The sequence below is a fragment of the Hydractinia symbiolongicarpus genome, chromosome 5 (genome assembly GCF_029227915.1).
Source record: "Hydractinia symbiolongicarpus strain clone_291-10 chromosome 5, HSymV2.1, whole genome shotgun sequence".
In the NCBI taxonomy this organism is placed as follows: Eukaryota; Metazoa; Cnidaria; class Hydrozoa; order Anthoathecata; family Hydractiniidae; genus Hydractinia; species Hydractinia symbiolongicarpus.
Window position 1 is genome coordinate 6,773,008 of NC_079879.1, and position 12,640 is coordinate 6,785,647.

Genomic DNA, 12,640 nt, shown 5'->3' on the forward strand with positions numbered 1-12,640 from the left:
ACTTTTATGGTCCTGAAAAAGTCTGAAGCCTATTAAAGAAGATCTCTGAGCGTAGGCCTATTAGGCATTATTCAATCACATCATTGCCTTATAAAAACGCTTCAATAACTTCACGAACATGCACTAAACATATTATATCATCAAATTGATAAAAAATGTCAACGAAGTTACAGACTTACTTATTTCGCGGTATATAGTAACTAGCCGTTATGCTACAGTTAGAATTTGTTTCATTATTAAGAAATCTATATTATCTTCCTCTACTCCGGCGGTTGTGTAGATTAACTGAATCCATAGATTTAATGTCGGAAGGCTTTTAGGGACAATAGAAGCCATAGCTAAGCGCGGCAGTCATATATGTTTGAACGCGCGCTAAGCCATGTTTTTACTCCTAAGGATCTGTAACATCAATGTGAAAATCAAATTGGAGAAAAATAAATAAACATAAAATATTTTCAGAAAAAAATAAAATAAAAAAGAAATGGTATTTGAAAGTAAAAATCGTCGGCTATCCATCGAAAAAGCTCAAGACAGAAAAGAAAGTGGCTACGACGTTTTGTTGGTTAAGCCATTAACAGAAAGATTGACATGCCCATTTTGTATGAAGTTGATGCGCAATCCGATTCAAACATTTCGAGGCGAATTAGCTTGTGAATATTGCTATCAAATCCATAAAACGTAAGTTGCAATCTCCTTTTGCTTTCTTTGCCAATCAGAAAAAGTCAAATGCAAGAATTAATATATAATAGGCAGGTGTGGCTACTTTAGGTCTTCTTAATAATTATCTTTTTTTTTGGCTCATATGTAATAAATAATCATGCATTTGATGCTATCTTTTTGTAGTGACGCAAACATATGCCCAATCGACAAAGAAAAAATAATACCAGGAAATGTGAATAGAGATAAATTTCAGGAAATGATCATTCAGAATCTACAATGTTTTTGTATCAACAAAGAACGCGGATGTTGTTGGCAAGAAAGAGTTGCTAAAGTTGAGGCAAGAATGTTTGTTGCAAAAAATTTTTTTAAGAAACTGAATTAATAATCTGCTACCTGAGATCGAATTGAGATGAAACTTTAGTTTAAGGAAAAGGTTGACGTTCGATTTCATCAATTTTTAAAGCAAACAAAATTTAAGCAAACGAATGCCTGTCTTTAAAATATATCACTTCAGTTTAAATGTTTTAAAAGTACATCAAAACTCTATAAATAACCAGAAATAAGTACAAAATAATTAATGCTTTAAGTTGCATATCTAGGATCACCAGAGCAACTGTTGTTTCAAGCCAATGAAATGCTTCTTCTGCCACGAGAAACTTAAAAAAACGGCAAATCACTGATTTCCATTTGAAACGATGTTCTTTTTTTTTAGACAGAACTACATGTATTCATAAAGCAGATGGATGTTCATTTAAGGTATAACTTATATTTAATACCGTTTATTATTATTTTTCAAATAAACGTGTGAGTATGAGGTCTGAGGAAATTACTCACTTTTAATAAGTTTGTTAATATGTTTGTTTATGTTTAAGTCAGATCTGTCAAAATTTATTTTTCATGAGACAGCTAAGAGTCTTTTTTTTTTAGATAAGTCATGTTTTCTTTGAATTATAGTTTTAAAGTTCTGCAATTGATTGAATTTATTTATTCATTCCTCATTTCTCTTATACTGTTTTATTACACAGGTATTAACCTTCTTTTCACTCATCTTTTTATAGCGTCCTTATAATTTTTACATTTTCCCACATTAAAAGACGAAGGTATTATTGTACGAATTCTTTTAGCCATCTTGTATCGAAAAGCATGTCATTCAGCTATTTATAACACAAATTAATAACATTAAGTTTGTAAGTACAGGTTGACCGTTGTGTCTCAAGTAAAATTTGTCTATGGAGGAACATCACAATCCAAAATTTCTAACTCTATTACAATGCAAAACAATATATAAAATTGCCATAGCCTTTCATCAGTTTGTGCAACAATCCATAATAGCAATCGCAATTAAAAAAGTGTCTATAAACTTTACCGAAAGTAGCTAGAAGTTTTTAGAGGACTTGATATAAAATTTCCTGATTGTCCAACGTTCAGCTACTGAATTTCAAGGAAATCATTTAGTGCTCTCTAAAAAACTTTAAGCCAACTTAGTGCAAGATGATAGCTATCCAGCAGTTGCTAGTTAGCTGAATTACAATTTTAAACTAACCTTTACAAATTTTTACTTTATATAACGAAGTTATATTTTGATAGCAGTTCTCCTGCCAGTTTTCTTTCCCCTTTCTTATGTGATTGATACTAAGCAATCAAACGCAAAAATCGAAGTTTTTTGTCATATCCCATTCCCTACACACACAGATATGCTGTGCTGACTATGTTGCCGACTCTTTATAGAGCAGCAATAAAACCTATCCATAACAGTAAACACTTCTTAACTTGACCTTAACCTTTAATTATGAAAATAGTTTGTTTAACACACTTGTGACATCAATCATACACATGAATGTTGGTTATTGGAATTGAATTAAAGTTTGGGAAATTTCAATCTTTAACTTGCATTTCTCTAGTTATGTTCTTTAACTCACCACATTAAAAAGATATCGGATTTACGTATGTTTCAGTTCTACTTAAATAATTCTATTTTCACATATTTTCTTACAATTAAAAAATTCCTCATTTAAATTTCATAATTTTATTGTGACTCAATCACAAAAGTTGGTGCATTTTTCTTTTTTCTTAATGTTGAAGTGTTTATTTTAACGTGTCTGATTTCATCAAGTACATCCATTTACTTTGCAGATATCTCAATGAAAATCGAGTCGTCTTTGATAAAACCTTCGTTTAAAAGCTTTTCCTTGGATACAAACAATGGGCAACCAGCTGCTACATTCATCTCTTTAGTGGGCTTGCGAAAACTGGATGAAGTACCATCTGGTAAAAAACTCTCCTCTATGCTCTTGCTGTAATCTCTTTGGTTGATCAATTTGAACATCACATGTTTATTGAAAGGCCATTCCAGCAAATTATCATACTCAGATTTCATTACAACCATAAACAAAGACAAATGAGAGCATCTCCCCATTCCATCTCCATTCAGATATAATCGTCCACAGAATTTGTATCCATATCTACTTGTAAAACAAGGAGCACTGTGTAATGCTGTCACTTTGCCTGTAACAGCTTGTTGCATTCTATACGTTACGTTATCAATTTTCCATAGCATTCTTCCATTGTAGGACGTGTTCTCACTTAACTGCTGTTTTAATTCCAAAGTTGAAGTTTTTTGTTTCAGCTCGTTCATTTCAAATGTGGTCGATAAATCAGGTGTCGCGAGATGGTCTTGTGTCGGCCTCTTCTTAACTGCATTTGATAGCTCAATAAGTTCCGCATTAGTCATTTCCATGTGTTTCTTCATGTTTTCGATTTCTGCCAGCAACAACTCGACGGTGTTTTTTAATGATGAAATATTAGAATTTAACTCGACTTTGCTTTTTTGGATTTCTAATTCTTGTTGGGCAAGTTTTTCTTTTAGATGTTCGCACTGAGTATTGCAATCTTGAAGATTTCGCTGTTGCAAAAATGCATGGTGATGGGTATTCTCTTTTAGGTGAATTACATGCTCTTCGATGCCAGATGGCTAAAAGAATTCGTGCAATAATACGTTCGTCTTTTAATGTGGGAAAATATAGAAATTATAAAGACGCTATAAAAAGATGAGTGATAAGAAGGTTAATACTTGTGTAATAAAATAGTATAGGAGTAAAGTGGGATGAATGTTCAAACGATTTTTAAGGAAAGCAATAAATGCAGAGTTTAAAACGATAATTCAAAGAAAATATGATTTATCTCCATTACTTAACTGTCTCATGAAATATAAAACGTGAAGAGTAAACTCGAGAGGTCCGATGTGAACATAAACAAACATATTTATAAATTATAAAAATACTAATATAAGGCCTTACATGTTTATTTGAAAAATTATAATAACGGTAATACCTTAAATGAACATCCATCTGCTTTATGAATACATGTAGTTCTCTCTAAAAGAGCTGGACATTGTTTCAAATGGAAATCAGTGATATGGCTTTCTTCAAGTTTCTCGTGGCAGAAGAAGCATTTCATTGGCTTGAAGCAACAGTTGCTCTGGTGGTCCTAGATATGCAACTTAAAGCATTAATTATTTTGTACTTATTTTTGATGTACTTTTAAAACATTTAAACTGAAGTAATTTATTTCGAAGATAGGCATTCGTTTGCTTAAATTTTGTTTGCTTTAAAAATTGATGAAATCGAAGGTCAACCTTTTCCTTAAACTAAAGTTTCATCTCAATTCGATCTCAGGTAGCAGATTATTAATTCAGTTTCTTTAAAAAATTTTTTTGCAACAAACAATCTTGCCTCAACTTCAGCAACTCTTCCTTGCCAACAACATCTGCGTTCTTTGTTGATACAAAAACATTGTAGATTCTGAATGATCATTTCCTGAAATTTATCTCTATTCACATTTCCTGGTATTATTTTTTCTTTGTCGATTGGGCATATGTTTGCGTCACTACAAAAAGATAGCATCAAATGCATGATTATTTATTACATATGAGCCAACAAAAGATAATTATTAAAAAGGCCTTAAAGTAGCGACACCTGCCTATTATGTATTATTTCTTGCATTTGAATTTTTCTGATTGGCAAAGAAAGCAAAAGGAAATTGCAACTTACGTTATATGGATTTGATAGCAATATTCACAAGCTAATTCGCCTCGAAATGTTTGTATCGGATTACGCATCAACTTCTTACAAAATGGACATGTCAATCTTTCTGTTAATGGCTTCACTAACAAAACGTCGTACCCACTTCCTTTTCTTCCTTGAGCTTTTTCGATGGATAATCGACGATTTCTACTTTCAAGTACCATTTTTTTTTTTTATTCTGAAAATATTTTATGTTTATTTACTTTATCTTAGCAATCTTATTTTTCTTCGATTTGATTTTCACTGTGGTGTTACAAATCCTTAGGAGTAAAAACATGGCTTAGGGTGCGTTCACACATATATAACTGCCGCGCTTAGCTATGGCTTCTCTTGTCCCTAAAAGCCTTTCGACATTAAATCTATGGATTCAGTTAATCTACACAACCGCCGGAGTAGAGGGAGATAATACAGATTTCTTTATAATGAAACAAATTCTAACTGTAACATAACGGCTAGTTACTATATACCGCGAAATAAGTAAGTCTGTAACTTCGTTGACATTTTTTAACAATTTGATGGTATAATATGTTTAGTGCATGTTCGTTGACGTTATTAAAGCGTTTTTATAAGGCAATGATATGATTGGATAATGACTAAAGGCCTACGCTCAGAGATCTGCTTTAATAGGCTTCAGACTTTTTCAGTACCATAAAAGTACCTACTTGTTGAATGATTTCGCAACTAGTTCTGAAACTACGCTGCAACGAAAACAATTAGGGATCTCCCTCGCACTTGTCCTAATTTGTTTGTAATGCTTAGTATAGTTTAAAAATAGTTCTATGACTGTGTATATATATTGACGTCATTTAAGAGTGACACGTTCTTTCTTATCAGATATATTTTATAAATCTTTTTAAATGGTTTTTTATCTGCTGTGAACTTTTGCTGAGAACATACTTCTTTAAAGGAGTACATTGGTGTACGAGAGTTCGTGTTCAGCGTTATTCGACAATGTATATATAATTATCCACAATGCAAGTCGCGTATACGAAAAAGTAATGAAATTTTTGTAGAGAGATATGGGCCAACCCTATTTTTTTATATTTCGGTGTTTTATTTCTAGATGTGGTTTTGGTTTCAAATTTTACGAAATTTCCTTTTTTTCTATCATAGATATGAAAAGTTTATTACCATTACTAAAACAAAAGTGGGATTTGGGAGAAAAAGATGACGTCATTAAAAAATAATGACGTCATAATTAATTTTTTGACGTCAAATCATTTCTTCTATTTTGCTTAGTTACTGCGCCAATTTTTATTATTATTCAAATTTTAAAGCGTTAAAAAGAGCACTTGAAGGAGACTTTATCAAATCTTGTGGTGTATGTATAGTACGTATAGCTAGGGTAATAAAATGCTCTTATTTGTTTCCATACTCTGACATAACTAATAAAAGTTATAACGTTGTTATCAGTTAAAGCAGCTTCGTCATTGCTATAAGCTGTATTCAACATCTGTACAAAACTACAATTAATTTGTTATTACTAATATTAAATACAAAAATCAATATCTAAGCAAACAGTATTGTCGTAGTAGAAACATGACGTATACTTTCACTTTCGCATATGATTCACGTCCTTCAACTCCTTCTAGATATTAAATTTTTAACGAAACATAGAACAAACTTTTTGTCGTATACAAAAGGAAAAATCAGCCTAATTGTTTTTGCTACACAATTAGAGGTTTCTAAATAGTCGAAAATGATAAAAACGCCCAGCTTTTCAAAAACGGAAGTCTAACCGTTTAAAAAAATAGAAAAGAAATGTTCCATTAGCTTACCCTTACTTGTTAGGCTGAAATAACTTAAGACTAAATTGGACCCCTTTTAAAACATTCTTGTTGAAATCGAACTTTTGCCTTTGATCTATCTCTATTATACTTATTTTGTTTTAAATTTTTTTTATATCGCCACGTTACTGCATCGTTTATTAATGCTCAACCAGATATTGTGTCTTGTGCGTTTTTTTACAACCCTGGTATGCCCCAGTTAATAGCCCTACTGTAGTTATGTAGGTATAACCTACAAAAAAAAGGAAAAAATGAAGAAAGTAACAATAAATGCATAGATAGCGTTAGAGTTACTACTAATATTTAATTTAACGCATTTACACATATTGCCCAAATATGGCTCATGTAACTCTTTCAGTAACACAACCAAATGCAGGTACCAGACAAATTCACAGGCAGGTATATATATAGCTACCTGACAGAATGTGTCTTTGATTGTTGCGTAAAAAGAATTACAAAAAGAATTCTAAATATCTTGTTTTGTTTACTGAATTCTTTCTTTAGCTTTATTTGTTTTCTAAACATAGATTTTGACGTACTATTTTACTTATATAAGCAATTACAGAAATATATTTTAAAAAACACAGTATGTTCTCATGTTATGAGCCTACATGGACATGTATTGCATTATTTGTCTTGAAACCTCTTTTAGTGACCTTTATTTCGTTATGAGTTTTTTTATGTAACGCGCTTCAAAACAATTTTTCGAGGTGCTAATAGACGTTTGAAAGACAACGAGACATAAAAAAGAGAGCTGAGAGACTAGCGATGTAGCAGTGAGACGAAAAAAAGTAAGACCTTTACAACTTGCAAAAGTACTAAGACCTTTGATGACGTAGCAGAAGTACTAAGACCTTTGATGACGTAGCAAAAGTACTAAGACTTGTGATGACGTAGCAAAAGTACTAAGATCTGTGATGACGTAGCAAAAGTACTAAGACCTTTACAACTTGCAGAAGTACTAAGACCTTTGATGACGTAGCAAAAGTACTAAGACTTGTGATGACGTAGCAAAAGTACTAAGATCTGTGATGACGTAGCAAAAGTACTGACACGTTTGATGACTTGGCAAAAGTACTGAAACCTTAAATGACTTGGCAAATGTACTGACACGTTTGATGACCTAGTAAAAGTACTGAGACCAGTTATTCAGTAAACGTACCGACACACATGTGATTTGTCACAAACACTGTGATGTACAGAACTATTGACACATTTGTGACAGAGCAACAACACTGAGATGTCGAGGAGTGCTGTTTTCCCACAATATAATACAAACACAAAAGTTCCCTGTAACATGTTTATTCCTATATTAATTTGATTCTGTTGTGTAAAGACTCGTTTCTATTTTACTTCATTTATTACTAGAGCGCAAATAGCTTATAAGTAATTTTGTTAGTGCGTGCGCACTTGAAAAAAATTAGGGACTCTGTTTGTGTGACTCTGTTTGTGCGTCCCCCCCCCCCCCCCTCAATAACTTTTGATAGGGTCGTTCAAAGTAATGAAACTTGGTACAGTTGTAGAACGCCTTAGTACAAACTCATTCAGATCAAAATATAATTTGATTACGTTATTTCGGTCTCCTTTATATAAACCTATTGGTATGCATCTTTGGTAACACAAAAATATTTATTAGCATATATAAAGATATTTAAAAAACAAAACAATGCAACAAAATTGTTTTATATTAACTTGCTGGAAAAAGAATTTCAAAAAACCCAGACTGTTGTTCAAAAATGGCAAAAAGTTTCAAGAAATTAAATTTATTTTTACTCAAATTTTTTTTCGGCTGAATCTGTGATAACAGTTAGACAAAGTCAACAAATTACAATATTCAATGTTATACACAAAAAAAGTTATCCTATTTAAAATTGCCGCGGGCTCTTTATTCCCCTCCCCTCCTAATCTCCCCTGCCCAGGTATAATAGGGTTAAATGACAAAAGCATCAATAGATCTGAAAAGAGAGTCTTTTTATCTTTATCCCTATAACATGAAGCTTTTTTGAAGAAATGACTTAATTTTTCTTGTGAATGGCGTTATCAAAATAGATTTTTTTATGTGAAGCCCGTTTTTTAGTATTCAGTCTTTAGATCCGCGAAAAATTAAAACCATAGGACTAGCAATTCTTGGCAAATTATAATATATTGTAAAATTGAACGATATGCAATGTATGACGTCATTTTTGACGTCACTAAATTGATTTCTAGCCTGCAAGAACATTTCTATTAAAATTATGCGAGCGTGCCAAGTTTCGTCACTTAAAGGAAAAAAGTGATAAAAAAATTTTTCTTGAATCTGGTAACTTAAAAATGCATAAATGTTTGTCTCAAAAAACCGAAACAGTCCTAAAATACCCCATTATTTTATCCTACGTTGTTATGTGCATTCCGTTGCCCTATATTTTACATTGTCGTGTCGCGTTACTATTGAGATAAATAGATAGAATATATGAAGCATTAAAAGTTTGTGTGGCTTCTATGTAAGAATCTCCTAGAATAAGTCTTGTAGTTATAAAAATGTAAGTGAATTATCCTTTGTATAAAATATAATATCCTAACATTAAGATTTAGTTGTGGCTGTTGTTTTTACGCAAAAAGCAGTTACGCTTTTTATGTTATGACTCTTGCTGGTGATATTTACCCAAGAGTTTATGACCTACAGTTTTTTTATGCCTATCCCAAGGTTAGTAGGATCAAACAAGCCCAGATAAAGTAGGGCTAAGGGCTGTTCAAAACTTTATGTCGAGGTCTCAGATTGTTGACAAACTAGTTTAAAAAATTTAATTGCATTCAAATGGAAAAACATTTCCCCGTTACATAGATCTTCGATGCGCATGGTCTAGATCTCGGCAAACATGCAGCATATATTACCATACATGAACCATTTCTTCAGCGAGATAATTAAAAAAAATAATAAAAATTAAACAATAAACTCTTATCACATGGTAATTTTTTTTCAGAAACTAAGAATAATATCATTGTGAAAGATTTCCCTACCACGGCCCTGTTAAAAACATTAAAGTTTTGGGCATTTTAAAGAATCGCACTAAAATAATTTTATGTAAAATGTTATAAGTACCCCTGGACTATAATGCTTCCAATGGTGGAAAATTGCAATGAAATAAAAGAAATTTTTTTGTCTTGTGGCAACCATTAGCATAATCATTTCATAAGTATGCATTTAACTAAACAACCTAACGTCTGAAGTCCTAAAACCTCTGTACCAGAGTGTCTTGAAAAGTTCAAAACGCGCGGCTCTATTACAGAAATACAGAAGTAATGGTGTAATCACCTTTGGCAGCAAAATTAACTGCCAATTATTTTATTATATTTTGTCCATTATTTTAGATGATCCTATAAACTTTAATATGAATTAAACTTACTCCTGTTTTTGTTATATATTGTGTTTCTAAGATGTCTTTTTCGTTCTGTTCTGCTTCTGTACAGAATTATTTTCTGCATACTGTTTTATTTGCCAATGGGTACGTTTCTAAGAAAAATGGAAAAACCCAATGGCCGAAGAAAACCCGACATGCACTTACTATATTCTTAGAAAAATTGAAATTCTATCGGGTTTAAAAGACTTTGATCTGGAGTCTATTTGGAGTCTGTATAGACTGTTTGCCAGCGGTTCTTGCAGTCAAAATAATGAAAGAAAAATATAAAAATTATACAAAGAATTTTCTTTCTTTTAATTGACTTTTTTTTAAAAAAAGAACGTTCCCTGAATCTCTCATTTCTTATGAAAATAACATTAATTTTTAATTAGCTAATTAAGTTTCGCATTGAATAAGTGTAGAATCGGGGGAAAACAATTGTTGAAAAGGCGAACGAGATTTCGCGGAATTAGCGAGAATACAAGTTACCAATTTTTGTGACTTCCGAAATCACTCCAAGTAAGTAATTATTAGTCCAAAGGTTCTTTATTCACTAGTCAAAAGTTGTTAACAAAAAGCCATTCAATATTTCGAAAATTTTGACTGCAGAAGACTTTGGTGGAAATGTATCTGTGGATTCTGTACTAAAGATATTTAAAGATTGTTGTGATCAAACTGCATCGTTAAAATTTATCAGACAGTTAGCTCATGACCTATTTGCTATACTAAAACCGTTTTCAATGCAATCTCCGTAGCTTTTTTTAGCACTTCTACTAAAGTATTTCTGAGAATTTAGTTAGAAGAGTTTTGTTTTTATATTAACATTCGCAAACCATTCAAAAATAATTTTTTATGCTTATGTGAGTATTAGTTTAGTTTTTTTAAAACGATGGGTAATTCCCTTGATGAAATAATTTATGCAGCAGGCAAAACAGCAATTGTTTTAGAAAGTTGGGAAATTCCCTTTTAACACTTAAATCACAGGGAGAATCTTTTGTAAAAAAAATTATCATAATTAATTTTTGCTGATGAAAAAGGGTATTTCACGTGGAAATAAATTTTGTAATCAGAAGAAAAAAATAAAATAGAAGAAATAGAATAAATAAACTGTATGGAGAATCTTACAAATACGGCAGAAATGCACGATCCGGTAAAACCTGACGAATCACCTGTAGGGAAAACTTTGAGAAAGGTTTCTTGTCTACACGTAATCAACTTAAACACACAACATGCTTTAAAAAGTCATTCGAATCATGGCAAGCAAGATGAAAAGACGTGTCGCTCCGGTTCCTGCCTCCCGGATTATCATAGCAAACGTTTTTTAAAAAAGAAAGAAAAAAATGAAGAGATTCATATGGTTAAAACCCTTGCTAAAACGAAGGGTAAATCTGGCGTAACATTAAGACCGAATCCAGATGTTTTTGATAAATTCGCCATATTCTCTTAATTTCATCTTGATTGTTTTTACTGTAGCTATCTTATTTTTAACTGTATTTTGCAAAATATTCCAAAAGTGATACATGACGTCACCGTTTAAAACAAGAGATTTACGGAAATTCAACAATATCATCCGTTTGATCGAAAAAGATAAAACCGGTCATCGTTTAGAAATGACGGGTGGGCATAAAACCTGTTCCATTTTGACCTATGGCTCATCTGTCAGGTTAAGACCTTCGGTTTAAACGGATTGTAGAGACCAACAATGAAATTTTTTTGACGTTCCCCGCTAATTTAAAACTTACTTAAAGAAATCTGGATTGGTTCTCAAGAATTTTGGCTTTAACGTTTGGATAATTTATGTATTAATACGCCTTGTGTGTTTTTGTGCACGGCAAATTCAAGGACAAAAAATTACGAGTTTCCTACCCTGAGTCCTTCATGGCGTGGACAAGTGGGAACTTTTTTAAGGAACTCAATTTTTTTGTTTTTGCTTCGCAACGGTATTGTTGTCATGTGACGTTTTTCGAATGCGTTCATTGCTTCAGAACGTTCGATTAAGAATCGAATCCTGTTTTGTGCCAAGAAAAAAAAAGGCAAACTGTGTAAAACGATAAAAGCTGAAGTTTTATGTTTAAGAAAATAACTATGGTTTAAACCGAGAAGAGAAAAAAGAGGGGAAATTCAGTGAATTCATTTACAAAAACATATGAAGAACTGAAGAACAGGATGGTTTTAGAGATGCAGCTTAGCAAGGTTTGATGTAGCTAGGTATATTTTCTGGATAGCATAAAACCAGCCACCCGTAACCAGGAAGTAGAACTTTTTTTCTATCTGATATAGCTAGCTAGCCAGCCATAGGCATTTCGGACCTAGCTTCATGGAGAAATAAAGTTTCCATTTTATCTCCCCAGCAACCCCAGATAACCCTTGAGTTATATTCTTTTAGTTATTTGTATCAAACTAGCCTTATAATATTTGCTAAAAATATGACTCCAAATTATTTGACTTGAGCTTTTAAGCATAAATCGCGGAAGATTTTACAAGCCACGACATCTTTGAAGAAGAAAGCGTTACAACCAATAGCCTTCATATTTTTACTGATATTTACTATTATTTTAGGGAAAATTAAACAATACTTTTATGCCTCAAAATAGTGTAGTTTTCGCATCTCTTGAAACTTACATGGGTGAGGAGCACATGTAATATCGGACAATGATTTTTACGTAACAAGTGGTGGTAAACATGTGTAGGATTTCGTTGTTCTGATGTTCTGAAAAAATATTTTGAAATTTCG

General features: G+C 32.1%; 2 protein-coding genes across 3 annotated transcripts; one reads left to right on the forward strand and one right to left on the reverse strand.

Annotated features, from left to right (window-relative positions):
- The first annotated feature begins 461 nt into the window (after positions 1 to 461).
- On the forward strand, positions 462 to 1,066 carry LOC130644453 (TNF receptor-associated factor 5-like). Its single transcript, XM_057450071.1, has 2 exons — positions 462 to 678; positions 844 to 1,066. Exons 1-2 carry the CDS (start codon positions 482 to 484, stop codon positions 1,040 to 1,042), a joined length of 396 nt encoding a protein of 131 aa, XP_057306054.1. The 5' UTR covers positions 462 to 481; the 3' UTR covers positions 1,043 to 1,066.
- A 1,528-nt stretch (positions 1,067 to 2,594) lies between these two features.
- Positions 2,595 to 9,962, reverse strand: LOC130644452 (TNF receptor-associated factor 3-like). 2 transcript variants are annotated; one of them, XM_057450070.1, is made up of 5 exons: positions 9,913 to 9,962; positions 4,710 to 4,920; positions 4,392 to 4,545; positions 3,991 to 4,146; positions 2,595 to 3,631 (listed from the first exon to the last, which is right to left on the reverse strand). In XM_057450070.1, exons 2-5 carry the CDS (start codon positions 4,904 to 4,906, stop codon positions 2,783 to 2,785), a joined length of 1,356 nt encoding a protein of 451 aa, XP_057306053.1. In that variant the 5' UTR covers positions 4,907 to 4,920; positions 9,913 to 9,962; the 3' UTR covers positions 2,595 to 2,782. The 2 variants fall into 2 exon arrangements, with proteins under 2 accessions (XP_057306053.1, XP_057306052.1); XM_057450069.1 differs by lacking the exon at positions 9,913 to 9,962 and having other exon boundaries at positions 4,710 to 5,075.
- Positions 9,963 to 12,640: the final 2,678 nt, after the last annotated feature.

Bases quoted from the DNA above. Each gene is read 5' to 3' on its own strand.
- LOC130644453 (XM_057450071.1), top strand. From the start codon at position 482: ATGGTATTTGAAAGTAAAAATCGTCGGCTATCCATCGAAAAAGCTCAA. The intron at 679-843 runs GTAAGTTGCAAT...ATCTTTTTGTAG, and splicing joins TGCTATCAAATCCATAAAAC to TGACGCAAACATATGCCCAA.
- LOC130644452 (XM_057450070.1), bottom strand. From the start codon at position 4,906: ATGGTACTTGAAAGTAGAAATCGTCGATTATCCATCGAAAAAGCTCAA. The intron at 4,546-4,709 runs GTAAGTTGCAAT...ATCTTTTTGTAG, and splicing joins TGCTATCAAATCCATATAAC to TGACGCAAACATATGCCCAA. The intron at 4,147-4,391 runs GCAAGATTGTTT...TTGCATATCTAG, and splicing joins GAAGAGTTGCTGAAGTTGAG to GACCACCAGAGCAACTGTTG.